Source organism: Nuphar pumila, chromosome 13 (assembly GCF_984573655.1).
Source record: "Nuphar pumila chromosome 13, dmNupPumi1.hap1.1, whole genome shotgun sequence".
NCBI classification, from domain to species: Eukaryota; Viridiplantae; Streptophyta; class Magnoliopsida; order Nymphaeales; family Nymphaeaceae; genus Nuphar; species Nuphar pumila.
In genome coordinates this window covers 10988455-11005759 of record NC_143261.1, presented here as the reverse complement: position 1 = coordinate 11005759, position 17305 = coordinate 10988455, and the positions used below count along the sequence as shown (strand labels likewise).

The window sequence follows — 17305 nt, the reverse complement described above, 5'->3', positions numbered from 1 at the left end:
CATTGATCGACAACACAAGCAGTCTCAATAGTTTCACTTTAGTAGATTTTAAGTCTTGCAACAAATTGTATATGGAAGACTATAATTACAATTCCAGTTTGGTGCAAGCTGGACATTTCATCTTTATTAAGATTTATTTAAATATTTAATTGTCTTGACTAACATTAAATGAACCATGCGACTAATCATATGATTAGATTCTTAGGAATGCACAAGGAGATATCACTGTTACTCACTTTGGGGTTCACACATCCGCACCTTATTCCTATATATACATGACGTAACGGAATTTGAAATTTAACAAGAGAACCACTAAGCCTGGATTAGCAACCACATTTTTTTATACCAGCAATACTGAATATGCTCCAGCACATGAATCTGAACATTCAAACATCTCAGTACATAGGATTTGGGGTTTGATTCGAATGACCTGCTGTGATATCTAATCTTTTGTCTAGATTTAATAACTTCATAAAGCTTTATGGTAATGCAGTTTTAACTAATAGTCAAATTCCTTTATGCATCAGAAGCATTCTTTTATATGAAACTTACAATTAAACATTCTGAAATTTACGTAGCAGCTAAAAAAATATAGACCGAAGAACAATCAAACAAACCAAGAACAATCCGTTATATTTTACTATTTTCAGTAGTTACCTAATATTGGAGTGACCGAGTGTGCCAAGTTAACTTGGTTTAAGTGATCATAAATCCTAGTAAAGTTTCTTAATTAAACCATTACCTTCCAGTAAACTAGTAATGCTTACCACCAGAATGTCAATAATGTGACGTAGAAGCATCAATAATCAACAATTCAGTCAATCACGTTATACAAAGAAACAAACAGAACTTAATAGGTCATCAATCGATAACAGAGCGTAGTAGCAATTTGCATAATCCAAACGGTACCTTAACAGGGAAAATCCATTCAGAAACTGATACAAATAATAGAAAGAATAGCACGCAACAGGACCATTGGGGACCGAGCTCAGACTCTAACCCTTCAGTCCGACCATAATCTTATTGTATTTATTTTTATTTTTATTTTCAGCAGTCAGAATCCTCAAGTATGTCGATTTGGGATTCCCGGCCATCCCTTCTTAACAGCATACCGAACCCCCAAGTCTGCCGATTTGGGGTTTCGGTCTACCCCTCTGACAGTAATCGGGCCCCCTTATACCATTGACAGTCGGAACCCCCAAATCGGTGATTTGGGGTTTCCGACCATCTAACAGGAATCAGACAAAATACCCCTCCCTGCTACCCTTAAGAAACTCCTTCAATGCAGAAATCCGAAACAAAATCACCCCTCCATTGCCTCAATCATCGATCCGAAATCCCCAAATCTGTTGATTTGGGGTTTTTGGCACAACATCCCCCAAGTCTCCCTCTGTTTCGCCGAGTATTTCCGGCAACCACACGGTCGAAATAAAAAACCCCCAAAACAAAATTTTTCTTTTGCTATTCACGGTAACCCACACACACATCGCTCAACATATGGGAACCCTTAAGAAAAGAAACAGGAAATCCTACCTGTTTCGGCGAGGAGGAGGAGGCTGTCGCGGTTGAAAGGTCGCCGACGCTGGTGGTCTTGCAGTCGTGCATGAAAATGAGAGAGAGAGAGGGAGGGATGAGATAAGAGGTCGCGGGGAAAAGAGAGAGCTACAGTGGGAGGAAGAGCGAGAAGGTGGGAGAGAAGGGGTTCGGGGTTCCCTTTTATAGAGGGGTGCCCGAAAAGGGAGGAGTCTCCTCCTGGCGGCTGCGCATACCCCCCCTTCCGATTTCGCACAACGTTAGGGTTTTGAACCCTAACGCCTCCCCCATCTTTCCATTATCGGGTTCAACCCTATAGCGGCTGAACCCTTCAACATATCATTTTTTTTATGTATGCGGGGTGGGGCTTGGGTCCGGGTCCGATACCCAGGATCCAGCCGTGTGTTGGATCAGTGTCTCTCAAACGATGTGGATCCGCAACAACTTTGCAGAGTGGATCCAAAGGTCGGATCCAAATAGATCCAACTACGGATCCATGCATTATATTTATTTTATATATTATATATATATATATATATATATATATATATATATATATATATATATATATATATATGGTTCCTTTGTAGATTCTTACTTGACTTATTCGGATCCGTTCATGGATCCAGATCTCTTTCTTAGGTGTTAAAGTATTATATTTTAAATTTTTGAATGTAACCCCAATTAAATTTTTATTTGGGTGCAATGACCTTGTTATGGACCCCCCCATAATTTACTATGAATCCAAGATCCATCTTGCTCATGAAACCCTTTAAGAAATCCAGATCTAAGGATCCGAAGTTTTCTTCCCACTATGGATCCAAATTAAGATACGTGGATCCAGACAAAGCCAGTATGGATCCACACATAAAAATTTTGATTGGATTCTACCCTATTTACTTCTTCGATGTCCAGGATCCAACCATCGCCTGTGCTACTTCAGATCCATCTAAAGTGTTAATAGATCTGATCAAGAAATACTCTCATTAACGTCTAATTTAAACTTCGTGGATCCACTGAGTTCTTCCTAGATCCAGTATCCAATATGACCCTGATATTGAGGATCCAATATCAGAGATCCGAAACAAGAGATTGAAATTTACTATTAGGTATCCACATAATAGGTTTGTGGTCCGATATCTACGATTCAAATAGCATATTAGGGTTTTGACATTGAAGATCCAAACAAGATATCCGAGATCCAAATACATATTAAACACATAAAACAATAAAAATATCCTGGTACCAGCTTAAGGACATAAATTTCAAGTTAATTTATCGGATAAAAATCACGGGTATCACATAGAGAATCCTTGGGAGATATTCTGCATTTCCTTATTTTTGGGGTACTCTCTCTTGTGAATCATGATAGCTTTTTCGTCACCATGAGCTCTGTTGCTATCAACTTCCTCTTGATGCTCAATAAAAGAGAGAGAGAGAGAGAGAGGTGAGATGGAAGGACACCTCTCACCTCTTTCCTGCCAAGCTATCACATCATGCTGATAGGTCAGGCCAGTTGACTTTGCAGTCTTAAAATTCTTCTTTTTTTTGTTTGAATTTTGAAGATGTTTATAATATCTTTTCAACATTGTTTTAAAGGGGGCAATAGGGCCCAACTTGGACCAGGGCTGGTGCCTGAGCCCGACCTGATATTTTATTGGGTTGTGCTCAGCCTGAATTTTATTGGGCTGGGATTTCAAGTACCGGATTGAACCTGACCTGTGGCGGGGTGGGTATTCGAGAACCTGACGGGTATCGAGCTCGATGTCCACCCCTAGCCACAGTGCCATGACTGTCCAATGACTAGGAATCATGGATTTGAGCTTTATTGATTCAATCTGACCTCATGGATGTGTTCAACATATTCTATTTACTATTAATAAGACCTGGATTGTGTGTTTTCGACATTAAAATGCAAAATTTGAGCTATGAAATCTACATATGTTGTGAGCCCTTCATTAGTCAAGGTGTCAAAAAACCTGCTTACATGTTGTAAACTTGTAATCATGCAATCAAAAGCCCATTTTCTACTAAACAAACCTTGTGGATCACATTTGTAATGTCTGATCTGCCGTCTGCCAAGAAAAAGGCATTTTTTACTCTGACGTAGTGGCGCCATGACCAAATATTATCCCCATGTGTGTGTTATTCTTTCACCTTTCTATACAATTCTCTCTCTCTCTTGTCAGGTGTTACAAAATATCTTCACATTCACACCCTTGAACTGTACCTTGGTACATATAAGGTTTACATATTACCTGCATCATAAAATAATGTTTTTATTAGTGTTTAAAATTTCAAAATCTTCTTTTTTATTTAATTCAGAACTTAGGTATCAATATGGGAACAACAGGCAGGAAATCATGAGATTGGAAAAGTCTGCCACATCTTATATTCAAAGGGCTTCTACTCAACGGGGTGCCTTTGCTGTTTTTTATGGACGTCATATGAAGCATTATATTAAGAAACCAGAGGTAATTTTTTTTTCACTTTTCCAACATTTTATTATTTTGCTAGGTTCACGTGGTTTATTGTGCTTTCAGAAATATTTAGTATTGATATGTAAGTGTGTCTTACATGTCACTTATCATGTCTAAGATTTTGATTGGACTTTGTTCTTCAGTCTTTCTATAGTCTCATTGCGTGTGCCTTGTATATGCCTATGCCTTGTGGTGGATATTAATAGTGTCACCAACCTGAATTACTTTTAACAATTTTTGAGGTTTGACTATAGCATTTTGTCTCAGACAGCACCAAGGATATTTTAGATTTACAAAAGGCTAAATTGCATTTTGCATTGATTAAAACATATTGTTTGAGACAGGGAATCTTATGTATGTTATCAATTTTGTCAACAACCACGACTTATAGCAATGGCAGACTAGGATTTGCATTAAGGGAACAAACACTTTGTTAGAAAGTGACTTGAAATACATTGGGTTCAATAATGAACCCATATCTATGCACGTGAAGTGCAAATATACCCATTAAAAGGAAACAACATAAGTACATAATGTGCTAACACATAAAACCCATAAAAAGGGAAAAATATGACATAAAGTCATAAGTTGCATATCATTGAAGAATAATGGAGAAGGGGTAAAAACCCCATTACAATGGAGCATAAGCTCCCTCAAGAAGTAGAAAATACAAAGGGGGAGACCCCTATTTATAACACAAGAAAGGAGCCACCTAGGGGGCTCCCAAAGGAGTCGTTGGGAGCCCCCAACGGTCACATTTGTGACCGTTGGGGGCTCCCCAACGACTCTTTGGGGAGCCACCCTAGGTTGCGCAAACCACGAAAAAAGGAAAAAATAAAAAATAAAATAAAAGATAAAATTACAAACATATTCCAAATGGAATATGCGTAAAACTGGAAATGTCTAAACTACCCCTATGCCTATAAATAGAGAAATATATATTTTATATATATAATTAGGATAATACATATGCATATATACCATATATGAATATGTATTATACTTTATATATATAAAATATATATAATATTACAAATGTTGAATGATACATTTTAACACCCCCCCTCAAGCTTTGCGTGGGGGAACGAAAAGGTTGAAGACGGCAAGAAGAAGAATCTCAAAGCTCCAAGAGCCTTCAGAACGAATGCCATTGTAAATATCTTCCTCCAATGTCTTTATCGATGAGCACCTTCTATCCAAGGGACTTCCTTTTCTCTTATCTTCAAGATCCTTAGAAAAGAAAACAACAAAGAACAAGTAAAAAATACCTTTGCACTTTACTCAAAAAGGAACATTCCTAACAAGGTGCAAAATTTATGTATAATATGATAGTTACTTTAGCATGAAACGAAAAATTTAGAAAACCAAAGTTTCTAAATCATACATTATGTTAAAACAAAAATGAGCGGAAGCACATTATGCAAAAATAAATTGCAAGAATGCATAATGCATTCATAAGGTCCAACATTGGACAAATATAACCCCATAATGAGGAATAACAAAATGATCCACGAAGGGATACCTCAAGAAGCCTACGAAGAGGCATAAAATACATATGCTTTATTGAATGAGAGCCCAAAAGAGGCCATAAAGAGCATATGCATATACTTATCATTAAATGAATTAATACTCAAAGAACTCATTAATGATCACGCTTCAAACATGTAATGAAGTGCTAAACAAGAGAAACGAAGTCTCCAAGCATACTTTAGGTAAAATAAACCCAAGAGTTTACAAGGTTTTAAAATCATTTATGAAAGTCACACTTAATTGACAAAAAAAACAACTTGATATGCATATCAAAAAGATGATTCACTTGAAAAACACAAGTCATGAATGGAATTTTGCAAATTTCAATAATAGTTCATCCATTACAAACAACTTCCTCATTAGTTCTCCAAAAACCCATAAATCAAGTGTATAAGCTACTAGATCAAGAATATAAAGCCATTAAAGGCCAAAGACACACACAAAGGTGTGTAAAAGATCCTCTTGTCTACATATAATAATACTTGACATAAGTGCATCTACGACAAGAACAAGAGCATACATGCCAACATGGACTAAAAAGTATCTCTTGTCTACGTAAAAATACCCTTAAAACCAAGTATGTTCAGCTACTAGAACAAGAATAATAAGCCAACCATGGGCTAATACATAATACATCTCTTGTCTACATATGATGACACTTGAAATGAGTGAAATAAGCCAACCATGGGCATACATCTAAGCGACTAGAACAAGGACACAAACGCCAACATAGGCTAAAAATCACACACCATGGTGTGAATCAACGTACCTTGTCTACATATAAAAACACTCAAGACAAGTGTGTTCAGCTACTAGACCAAGAGAGCAAAAGCCAACAAAGGGCTAAAAACACACGAAGGTGTAATAAGATTCTTGTCTACATATGATGACACTTAGATAATGGGCATAAAAGGAAAAAACTTTTGAGGCAACAAACTTGTAATGAAAATAAACCTCGAATAAAACAATACTCCTTTTAAAATGAATTCTCATAACAATAACATGCATGTAAAAAATATCTTCAACAAGATACTATAATCGATAAAATAAAATTCTTGAGAACAAATGTGTGAACATACACACACCAAGAACTCTTAGAATACTTGTGCAAAATCACAAGAACACATGTGCACAACGAGCACAACATACGGAATCACAAATGTGCAAATGCACTCATAAGATTCATAAACAAATAAAAGGTTGGACTATAATCCCAAAACATCTTGATTTTAAATGTACCTTAAAACATTTAAGGTTTCAAATACCATATGTCCATCACATTTACTTAGAAGCATCCATAATATCAATGGCACAAGAACAAACTAGTGACACACTCATATATCAAATCATTCTAGAGTCCCAAGGTGCCCATAACTCACCTCAACCCCCATCTATAATATGGTAAGTGGACAATCTAAAAAGACATAACAACGAGTGTCACACTCATAATTAGAGATCATATACCAAATCATTCTAGAGTCCCAAGGTGCCCATAACTCACCTCAACCACCATCTATAATATGGCAATTTGGATAATCTAAAATGATATACCACGAGGTGCCCATAACTCACCTCAACAAACATCTCTAATAAAACAATAATAAGGCCAAAACAATGATGCATTAAATAACATGTGATGGACAAATATAAGTGCCACAAAAGGGCAGTAACCACATAAGGAATCATTTTCCAAATAAAAGTTTTTACCAAGAGGACCGATTAACAAATTGAATCAAAGGTCCAATATAATCCATCAAAACAATTTTGCATAAACACGAATTATGCTTAATCTTCAAAAGAAGTCTTGTACCAAAAAAAGACTTATTAAGCAACAAACACAACAACATAAAGAATTCATCAAGACAATCAAGCTTTTAATCAAAGAAATCATAAGAACCGTAATGGTTCACAAAGAAGGCTTTAACACAATACTCAAGGAAAGAATATTCAAAAAACACTTGAAAATTTATAGATTTGGAATTAAATCCCATACAACAATTTTAAAATATTCTTTGATTGTGATGAGATATGCGGACACATACAAAGTGCTATAAGCACTTACAATGATTTAACAAGAACTCAATATCTAAATTCATTATATTTTTCACAAAAGAAATGTGCATAAAGGCTCCATAATGCAAAAAATGTCTACGAAGAGACAATACACATGTAAGCACACAAGGCTTTATAAAAGATGTGCACGAAGGCACTCATACAATACTTGAACAAATACACACCAAGGTGTAAACAAACATGCACTAAGGCATGTATATCATAAAAAAGAGGGAATGCATACAAGCGCAAAATATTTGAGAAGCAAATGTGCACAAAATACAAAAATACACAAAAGTGAGCAAGTATGCACTTTATAAAAAGAGCAATGCTTGAAATTCTCAAATTTTAATTATGTAATTACATGCTTGATAAGTGCAATTGAGGACAAAGAAAACCATATTATGGCCAATGTAGGCATCTTTAAAGATATTATTAAGAGGTTTCGAAACCTTATGAAAAATACAAACCAACAAGTTTATAAGGATGAAAAATGAAATCATTTATACCAAAAAGGATGTAATAGATGAACTATGCACTCTATGTGGGAAATTCCTTTTAAAACAATCTTTCCTAATGGTTTATCATAGATAATTTTTCAAAAAAGAAACATTGAAAAACTTTTTAGGAGTTCTTATAAGTCATCATTAACAAGAACTACTTTAGGATTCAACAAAGATTTTAGATGTGAGAGATTCTCATATAATGATTATATCAATTTTTTCAAAAATGCACTAAAATCCATAATCAAGAGGGGAACTCGAATCAAATTAGGGTTCATATGAGAGTTAAAATTTTTTAAGCAAAGATCATTATTTTAGCAAGAAATCATATATATAATTTTTAAAAGTTAACTTATAGGTCAATCATGAAATATTTATATAAGAACTATAAATCTCACATAATTGAAGGTAATTTTTAAAAACATAAATTACTATTATATGCGATGAGTAGTTCGAAAAACACGAATTTTATATTTGGACAACAAACGATTTCACCAAATTTAAAAGGAGATATTTTCAAAATATATGAGCACACAAAATGTGAAAAGAAATAATTCAACTATCATGACCATTAAAAGAACAAACTATATGCAAGAAACATATTTTCAAATGCATAATACATTTAAGAAAAGGGATACATACCGAATAACTTCAAAAGCATAATACTTTAGGAAGAGCAATGAATACTTCACCATTTCTTGAGCGACACACTTTCCGTTGCACTAAAGGACAACCCCATCGTGACCTCGCTCTGATACCATGTTAGAAAGTGACTTGAAATACATTGGGTTCAATAATGAACCCATATCTATGCACGTGAAGTGCAAATATACCCATTAAAGGGAAACAACATAAGCACATAATGTGCTAACACATAAAACCCATAAAAAGGGAAAAATATGACATAAAGTCATAAGTTGCATATCATTGAAGAATAATGGAGAAGGGGTAAAAACCCCATTACAATGGAGCATAAGCTCCCTCAAGAAGTAGAAAATACAAAGGGGGAGACCCCTATTTATAACACAAGAAAGGAGCCACCCTAGGTTGCGCAAACCACGAAAAAAGGAAAAAATAAAAAATAAAATAAAAGATAAAATTACAAACATATTCCAAATGGAATATGCGTAAAACTGGAAATGTCTAAACTACCCCTATGCCTATAAATAGAGAAATATATATTTTATATATATAATTAGGATAATACATATGCATATATACCATATATGAATATGTATTATACTTTATATATATAAAATATATATAATATTACAAATGTTGAATGATACATTTTAACACACTTGTCATAATGGATTTGGTTGGGCTTGTAATGAATTTTGCGGAAAACAAATACAAAGTGCACAAGCACTAACACAAGTCCTGTAATATCGCGTATTTTTGTACTTAGTCATTTTATGATTTTGTCGAAAATTTGGCTAAGTTTGGAAGAAAAATCGTTTGAGCCTCGATTTTAGACCGATGTTTTTGAGTCTGGGCTTGACCCAGGTCTCATCGACAAGGTCGAGACAAGCCAATCGAAGCGTAAGAAAGAGTTTTATTTTTGACCTTTAAATTCAAGCGAAATTCGGGTTATTTTTGGGCGAAATTCAGAATTTGATATTCGTGTAATATGTTGTTGGATGCGTCTCGGAATTCTGAGCGCAACGATATTTTACTTTTCTGAATTCGGGTTTCGGTTGACCCGAAAATTGCATTTTTTAAGAAATTGAGCAGTTTGTCAAACTGGATCCGTATTTGGATAGAATTGGATCTAATAGATTTGATCCAAATTAATATGGATCTGGACTCTAATCAAGACCCATATTAATCTGGAATTGGTCCAGTCCAAAATCTATTTGGGTTTTTGGAGTTGGATTTGGATCTTAGATCTGGATCCAGATTCAAATCCATGCCCAACGTTTTTCTAGCTTTAAACTCAATAAAAAGCTTTAATTTGAAGTTTAATAAGGTTAAGAAGCCTTCTGGATTAATTTGGTTATTTTTGGAAGCCTTTAGATAATTATTAAGTAATTAATATTTAATAATTAATTAATTAATTGATTATTTTTTATTAATTCCGAGTTTTAATTAGGGTTGATTAAAGACTTCTAAATGGAGTCTTTGTACTTGCCTAAGAAGGATAGTGTTGAGTTTAGAAAGACTCTTAAAAATACAATTTTTTGGAAACTTTGAAAAGTCAAATTTCAAAAGGGATTTGGAAAAAATCTTGAAAAAGGAAAGTTGAGAGGGCCCAAGAGGGAATCTCTCCCTCTCCAGCCCATCTAAAGAGGGCTGGGGGGGGGGGGTTGCGTCACCCCCTCTTTGGCCTACTTAAACAAAGAAAAAAAAAAAGAGAAAGGAAAGAAAAAGAAAGAAAGAAAGAGGGAAAGAGAGAGAGAGAGGAAAAGAAAGAGAAGGAGAGGAAAGAGAGGAAGAAGGCAGATCTTCTTCTCCAACCAATCTAGTCATTTTCCACCATTATTTCTCATTATTTCTTCAATTTTTGCAAAGGTACGGGTTCCTCTTTTGTTTCGAATGAGAAAAAGAGCATGGGTCGGTATTTCATGCTATATTTTCAATGGAAATCCATGAGAAAGAGTAAACCTGATTTATTTACTCGAAGACCCATGGTTGAAACCAATGTATTTTCCTCTTTTTGAAGGTTATTGTGGAATAAAATATATGTGGATGTATTTTTTTATATTGAAACAAATTTTTTTATCATGATATGACGGTATGTTTAAAAGTATATTTCATGACGATTGGTTGTGTAATGGGCTTATGTAAGAGCTGATCGTAAAATCGTGGTCGATGTTTGTCAATCATGCATAACCGACTAAATATAGGCATACTTGTACATATTGGATTTATGGATCAGTTCAAGCAGGCAATACTCAATGGAACCATGTATTTACATAATGTGTTCTGCATGCTACATGTAGGTATATCATGTTTAATTCTGTTTCAAATATTTTTTTAGTATATATATATATATATATATATATATATATATATATATATATATATATATATATATATATATATATATATATATGTTGGGTGCCTTGGTGACTTGGCTGTCAGGCCATCCGAGTCTGGGCCGGTCATGTCAGGCCCTGCCAGACATGGCTAGGGTCTGGTCGGGCCGAACCAGACCCAGTCTGGTGCAGGCTGAGCACCTGGCAACCCAGCTGAGTAGTTCGGCTGGGCATGCCGGGCCCAGTCCGGCCTGCGGCTGGGCTAGTGCAGGCCTGACAACTCTCTGCCAGGCCGGGCCAAGTCTGCCCAGAGCGGACCCAGCTAATTGGGTTCAGTTGGGCCTGCACTGAACCCTAGCCGACTGGGTACATTGCCTCATTTCAAAAAAAAAAAAGTTTTGGGTTTTCACAAGAAAAAATGGGGCTAGATAAAAGTTTTTTTTTTTAGCCTTAGGCAGTCAGCCCCAGCCGACTGGGTCGGCTGGATGGGTTTGGCTGCATGCCAGACCCAGCCGACCGGGTCGGCTGGGTCATTTGTTCTTAAAAAAAAACACAAATAACACATTATGTGTATATATGATTTTGCAGTTTTATACATATATAACTACTCCTATGTACGTGCTTAATTGATTCATATTTGTTGATTGATTAGTTGCATACCTGCTCAATGTTTATGCATCCTGTCATACCTGTGTACAAGGTGATTAAAATGCATACGGTCATGCAAAGTTGTTAGGCATACACCTTAATCAGTATGACAAAAACATTTATGAGTGCTGCCACGATTTAGCTAAACATGTAATTGTTTTCGATAGCCATCATACAAGCTATTTCCAATGCTTAAACTGAATATCATATGATGAGTTAAAAAGTGTTAACACATGGTTGTTTTGTTACACATGAGCATACATGGAATTGATATGGGATTGCATGTGAGTGACTGCATGATGTGTTCACAAGTTTGCTTAAAATGATTTGTAAGTGAAAGCATGCAGTTGACCTGAATACAGGTATTAAATGAAATCATGCATTGGACATGAACTTTTGTACTGAATGAAAACATGCAATGAATATGAAGTTGTGAATTCATGCATATTCATGTAAACTTTACTAATTCATGCACATCTTCAAATTTGTATATATGAATGGGCATGGTAAAGCATTCAAAAGTAATGCATTGGGATATGTTATTCATGGTTGCCGGCATAGGTATGCATCGATGATCATGATGAATCATCGTGGGCCTTGAGCTTTGGTTTTGCTCCTTTTTATTTATTTTAAATGCGTTGCAAAAATCACATAAATGGTTTGCACTATATTGCACTGTTCTATGCTTTTCTATGGGCGGTGGTCTCGTGATGGTTCTCGCAGGGGAATATGCGAGCTTTTGTCTTTGTTTGCATGCTGAATTGCAAATTAAAGAAATAAGTTAATAATAATCAAATAAAGATAAAAGAACAGTGTAATATACATTCTGAGATCTCTCGTCGGAAGAATGAGAATCTTAGAGTTTCAGTTTTGGGAGACCACAAGGATACAAAAACTCTGTGTGCATTATTTGATTACCCCTGAACTCGATATTGAGGTTCTTTCTTCTGACTACGATTTTAGGAAGAGTCTGGCACTTTACCTGGGGGTGGTGTGTAGACACAACTGTTGTTTTGATATACCAAGAAAGCGACACTATTGGATGTTGATGTCTTTAGTGTCCCGATATTAGATGTATATGTCTAATGTTTCGAAGGTGATTCGGTCAAGGGCTAAGTTTGGAACCCAGTAATAAAATACAACTTGTGTGCTAAGTTACCCTGAGAACCCTACTTGACCTCGGAAATTTTTACCCGTTTGGTATGTCCGCGGGCAACGGTAATTAAAAAGAGAAACTTAAATTGTGTCCATTTAATAGGGACATGCATATGAAAAAAAAAGCTCTAATAAAAGATAATAATTTACTCATGCATTGCACTGAGATCATGCATATTTGCTTGTTCCCTTAATTGTTACATGTAAAACCCACGTTTCATTTAAAAAAAAAATTATTGTATTGGACCCGGGCCCCTTTTCATTAGGGTTTTAATAACCCGACTCAGGAAGAGGATTTTAAATCCTCTTCCCGAGCCCCCCCCGCCTTCCACCATCGTTTTCGGAAGGATTAGGGAAACCCATCGGGGTTTCCCCTTTCATCGTCACCTGGGGCCTTTAAGTTCAACGTGGGAGGGCGAGGGGAGGCACACCTCCCTCTTGAAGCCCTTCACTTCCCCCCGTGCCGACCTCCCCCTTCCCTGCGCACGCCACCTGCGCCGCCGTCGCTGCGCCCCACGCCGCCGCCTCCCAGGTATGCCGTTCTCCTCCCTCTTCTCCTCCTCACCCCCCCTCTCTGTCACCTCGTCGGGAGGCCGGCAGGCGGCGCACGACCCCTGCCGCGCCCCTCCCTCTCCTCTGTGGCCTGCGAAGGGGTCGGCAGGAGGTTGGTGGCTCCTGTTGCCCCGGTCTCTCTCTCTGGCAAGGGTTAGTCCCCCTGCCGCCTCTCGATCACCGGTAATGCCCCTGCCGCTTCCTGTTTCCCGACAGACAGGGGCTCGCCCCGCTGCCTCTAGGGTTTTGGCGCGCAGGGGTAGTGCCCCTGCCACCTTCCTGTATTGGCTGGCAGGGGCAATGCCCCTATCACTCTTTGTTTTGCTCGGCTGGCAGGGGCAATGCCCCTGTCGCCATTTGTTTTGCTGTGTTGGCAGGGGCTCGCCCCCTGCCGCCTCTTGGCTTCTGGGAGGCCAGGGGATATCCCCCTGCTGCCCCTTGATTCTCGGCACACAGGGGCTTGTCCCCCTGTCACCCCCGTTTCGATTTCTCCCTCCCTCTTGGGGCTATCAAAGAGCCGGCAGGGGTCCAGTCACCCCTGCGGCACCCTGTTTTTCCTTTTTTTTTAGTGTCGCTGTGGCTCTGTCAGGCAGGGGCTGAGACCCCTGCCATTGGTCGGTTCGGCCCCTGCCATCCCTTGTTTCTTTAGGCAGGGGCTGAGGCCCCTGCCATTTCCTTTTCAAACGAGCAGGGGCCAAAGCCCTGCCGTTTATATTTTCGCCAGGCAGGGGCTGAGGCCCTGCCATTTTCCTGTTCTGTCAGGCAGGGGCAAGGGCCCCTACCATTATTCGTTCTTCTGGCAGGGGCCTCGCCTCTGCCAGTTCCTTATTGGGTCAGGCAGGGGCCGCAGTCCCTGTCGATTGTCGCTTCGACTGGCAGGGACTGAGGCCCCTACCAATCATTGGGTTGCAGGGGCCGAGGCCCTTGTCATCCAGCTTTGTCAGGCAAGGACCGAGGTCCCTGCCATTTTGTTACTCTTGTGAGGCAGGGGCCAAGGCCCATGCCGTTGCCTGTTGTGTCTGACAGGGGCCGAGGCCCCTGCCATTCACTGCTTGTCAGACAGGTTCCGAAGCCCCTGCCATTCGCTGCTCTGGCTGGCAGAGGCTGATGCCCCTGCCATCCGCTGTCTTGTCATTCGTGGCAAGGGCCGATGCCCCTGCTGTTCGCCGTTTGGTCAAGATCGTCGGCCACTACCGTTCAATTTCTTTTTCTGTTATGCAGGAGCCTTGACCCTGCCATTCATCAGTTTCCGCCGACAGGGCGGGTCTTACCATTGCCCTTCTGTTCTTTTGACAACTATGTCATAATAATACTCACACTTTTGCAGACTTTGCATCGAACCCCGCTCTGGCTCCACGGCCTGAGCCTCGTATCGTCTACACTCGTAGACGACGCAGCTGCACGACATCCCGAGGTAGGGGAAAGTCGCACGAAGAGTTTGTATGAATGAAATAAGATATAAGGATTTCATGATCGAATGGTTTATTTGGCATACATGCTTACATGTAGGATTACTTAACTGGTGAATGTCTGTGTTGTGTTTCCACATCCGTATTCTTTTGGAAATTTCATGCTTATTGTGAGCTCTACGAGTGGACTCATTGCTAGAATAATCTTATTACTGTATTTCCGCCTTGCTCACTGTATTAAGTTATTGTAGATGCCTTACCTTACTGGTTATTGCCTGATGAATCTTGTGTGAGACTTCTTGCTTCTTAGTATTCAAGCATGCCAAGTAAAATAATGATGTTATGAAACACTATGATGGGTTATCTATCGAGAAACCCACGAACTTACTATAGTAATCAGACCTTAAGGCAGGTATGATACAAATAGTACGGGAGGTCATTGAGTACCTCGAAGTGAACCATCAACACTTTATTGATATCAATGAGATAATACCGGCCTCCACAGGCCAATTGCTAAGAGAGCAATACATGTCATGTATGAACCAAAAGAATCATAAAACATTATATGTTGCCCTTTCATCGTAGTCGTACCTCTAGGAAGGTACAATCGTACTTTTTGGACAAGTACGTCCCATGTGGGTTACGATGGTTGGATGACGAGGTTGTAGCAACCTCGATGCATGTATTTAGCACAATGCTGAGATCACATAAATGGTGACAACTCGCCTTCATAGGCAAGATGCTCGAGTGGGTCTAATAGACCAGAGCATGTAGAATGGGGCGACAGTTAAGAAACCCCCGTCGTACCCATTCGACCTTCACGGTTCATCAAGGGAGAGGATGGATGGTACAAAAACTCCGATGGACAGGTTGTTAACAATCACCCCACGGGCAAAAGACCCGACTTTCTCAGTCGTCGGAGTTAGGGGAAATGAGATTACCATAAATTATCCTAGGTGGTAACTCCCAGGTACTTCTGCAGAAGTTGGATGCATCCATGGGCCACGAATGCCTTTGGGGATTTACTCTCTTGGTCACTGATCGTCCCCTTCGGAGCAGACTCAGTCAGCCATCCAGGTTAATGAAAACACCTGACATAATAAACCCCCGGATCGGTCTCGGTTGTTTCTACGTTTCGCGTTTGTGCGTACCCACATGCCAGTTAATATCAGAACTTAAAGAATATATTTTTGAGTAGTTGTAGCGGATTGAGACTTACACTGCTTGAGCCGCTTCGAACAATAGCTCTTTGCAGATATTACACTTGTTAGAATAGATTGCAATTGTATTGATTGTTTTAATATCATAACTGCTTATCTCATGAATGTCCTGTTTTATTTTCATTCTACTTATCTATTCATGCACCTACTGGTTTGTTATGAAGCTGACACATTTCATGGGCAGGTGAGGAGTAGGACTTCACAGGCGGCCGATGGCGTGGTGCAATATGGCTCAAGATTTATCTTCTTTCTGCTGGCGGCTTGGCTCTGAGTCTTTTTGAGTTTTCTTTAGATTATTGAACTTAAGGAAAATGCTCATTTTATAATAAACTGCAGATTTTTAATCTATTGCCTTATTTCCTCAATTCCTTTAAGTTGTTGTTCATATAAATGTTGATTTTCCAGCTAACGTACCCAGGATTGTTGACTTGTGTTCCTTTCTAAATGTCTTCCGCTGTCGTTTTTAAAAGTAAAACTTTAAATCTTTAAAAGGTTTTTCGATAATGTTTTTCGAAATCACAAGTCGAAATTTTAGGGCCTTACATTACATGCCGGTAAATGGATGATGTTGTTCCTTAATATATGGTAAATGGTTGTATTGCTAAATTTGTGATCCCTGTTATTTATTAAATGTTCTATCATGCTTAATAATTGATCTCTATTGCATGAATGCTTAGTTGAATTATGAATTTGTCATAATTGCGTTTCTCAAAATTATTGCATGAATTCTTATTTGTATTCTTTATGCTTGTTTCATTAGAGGCATTCGTACACAGAATTTCTCGGATTTCTGACACCCCTACTTTTTTGTTTTTTCGTAGCCGTAGGGGATCAGTGATGACAACTTCACAGATGGACAACGTGACTCTGCTTTTTTTATATATTTTTTCATTTAATTGTTTATGCACTCTGATTTCTTATGCAATTGTCTCATGACTGTTATTTCTTAATTAATAAAATTTGGTTTGGTATGGTTTGGATGGTAAATGTAAGATCCCTTCTAGTTGGTTGAGTTATTTAATTGTGAGTGAAACTGTAAAGGCCCGGGTCTTTTGGAAGATTTTCACCGTGGTTTAAAAAAAAAGTCTGCACTTTTTAAGGGGTATGAGTTGGGGTCGTTACAAGTCTAATAAAGGATAATACAAGAGCACTAAGGCACTACACAAGTACAAAGTGCAACTACAAAACTTCAAAAAGTCACAAGAACACAAGCTAAAAAATAGTCTTTATCGATCACAAAATGCT

General features: G+C 38.3%; 1 protein-coding gene across 1 annotated transcript in view; it reads left to right on the top strand.

The window, feature by feature from the left end:
* Window positions 1–17305, top strand: part of LOC149817741 (uncharacterized) — a 42450-nt gene that overhangs the window by 6390 nt on the left and 18755 nt on the right. Inside the window, exon 3 of the mRNA XM_089984331.1 lies at window positions 3859–4007. Coding sequence (XP_089840457.1) covers window positions 3859–4007 — 149 coding nt within the window. The remainder of the gene's footprint in view (window positions 1–3858; window positions 4008–17305) is intronic.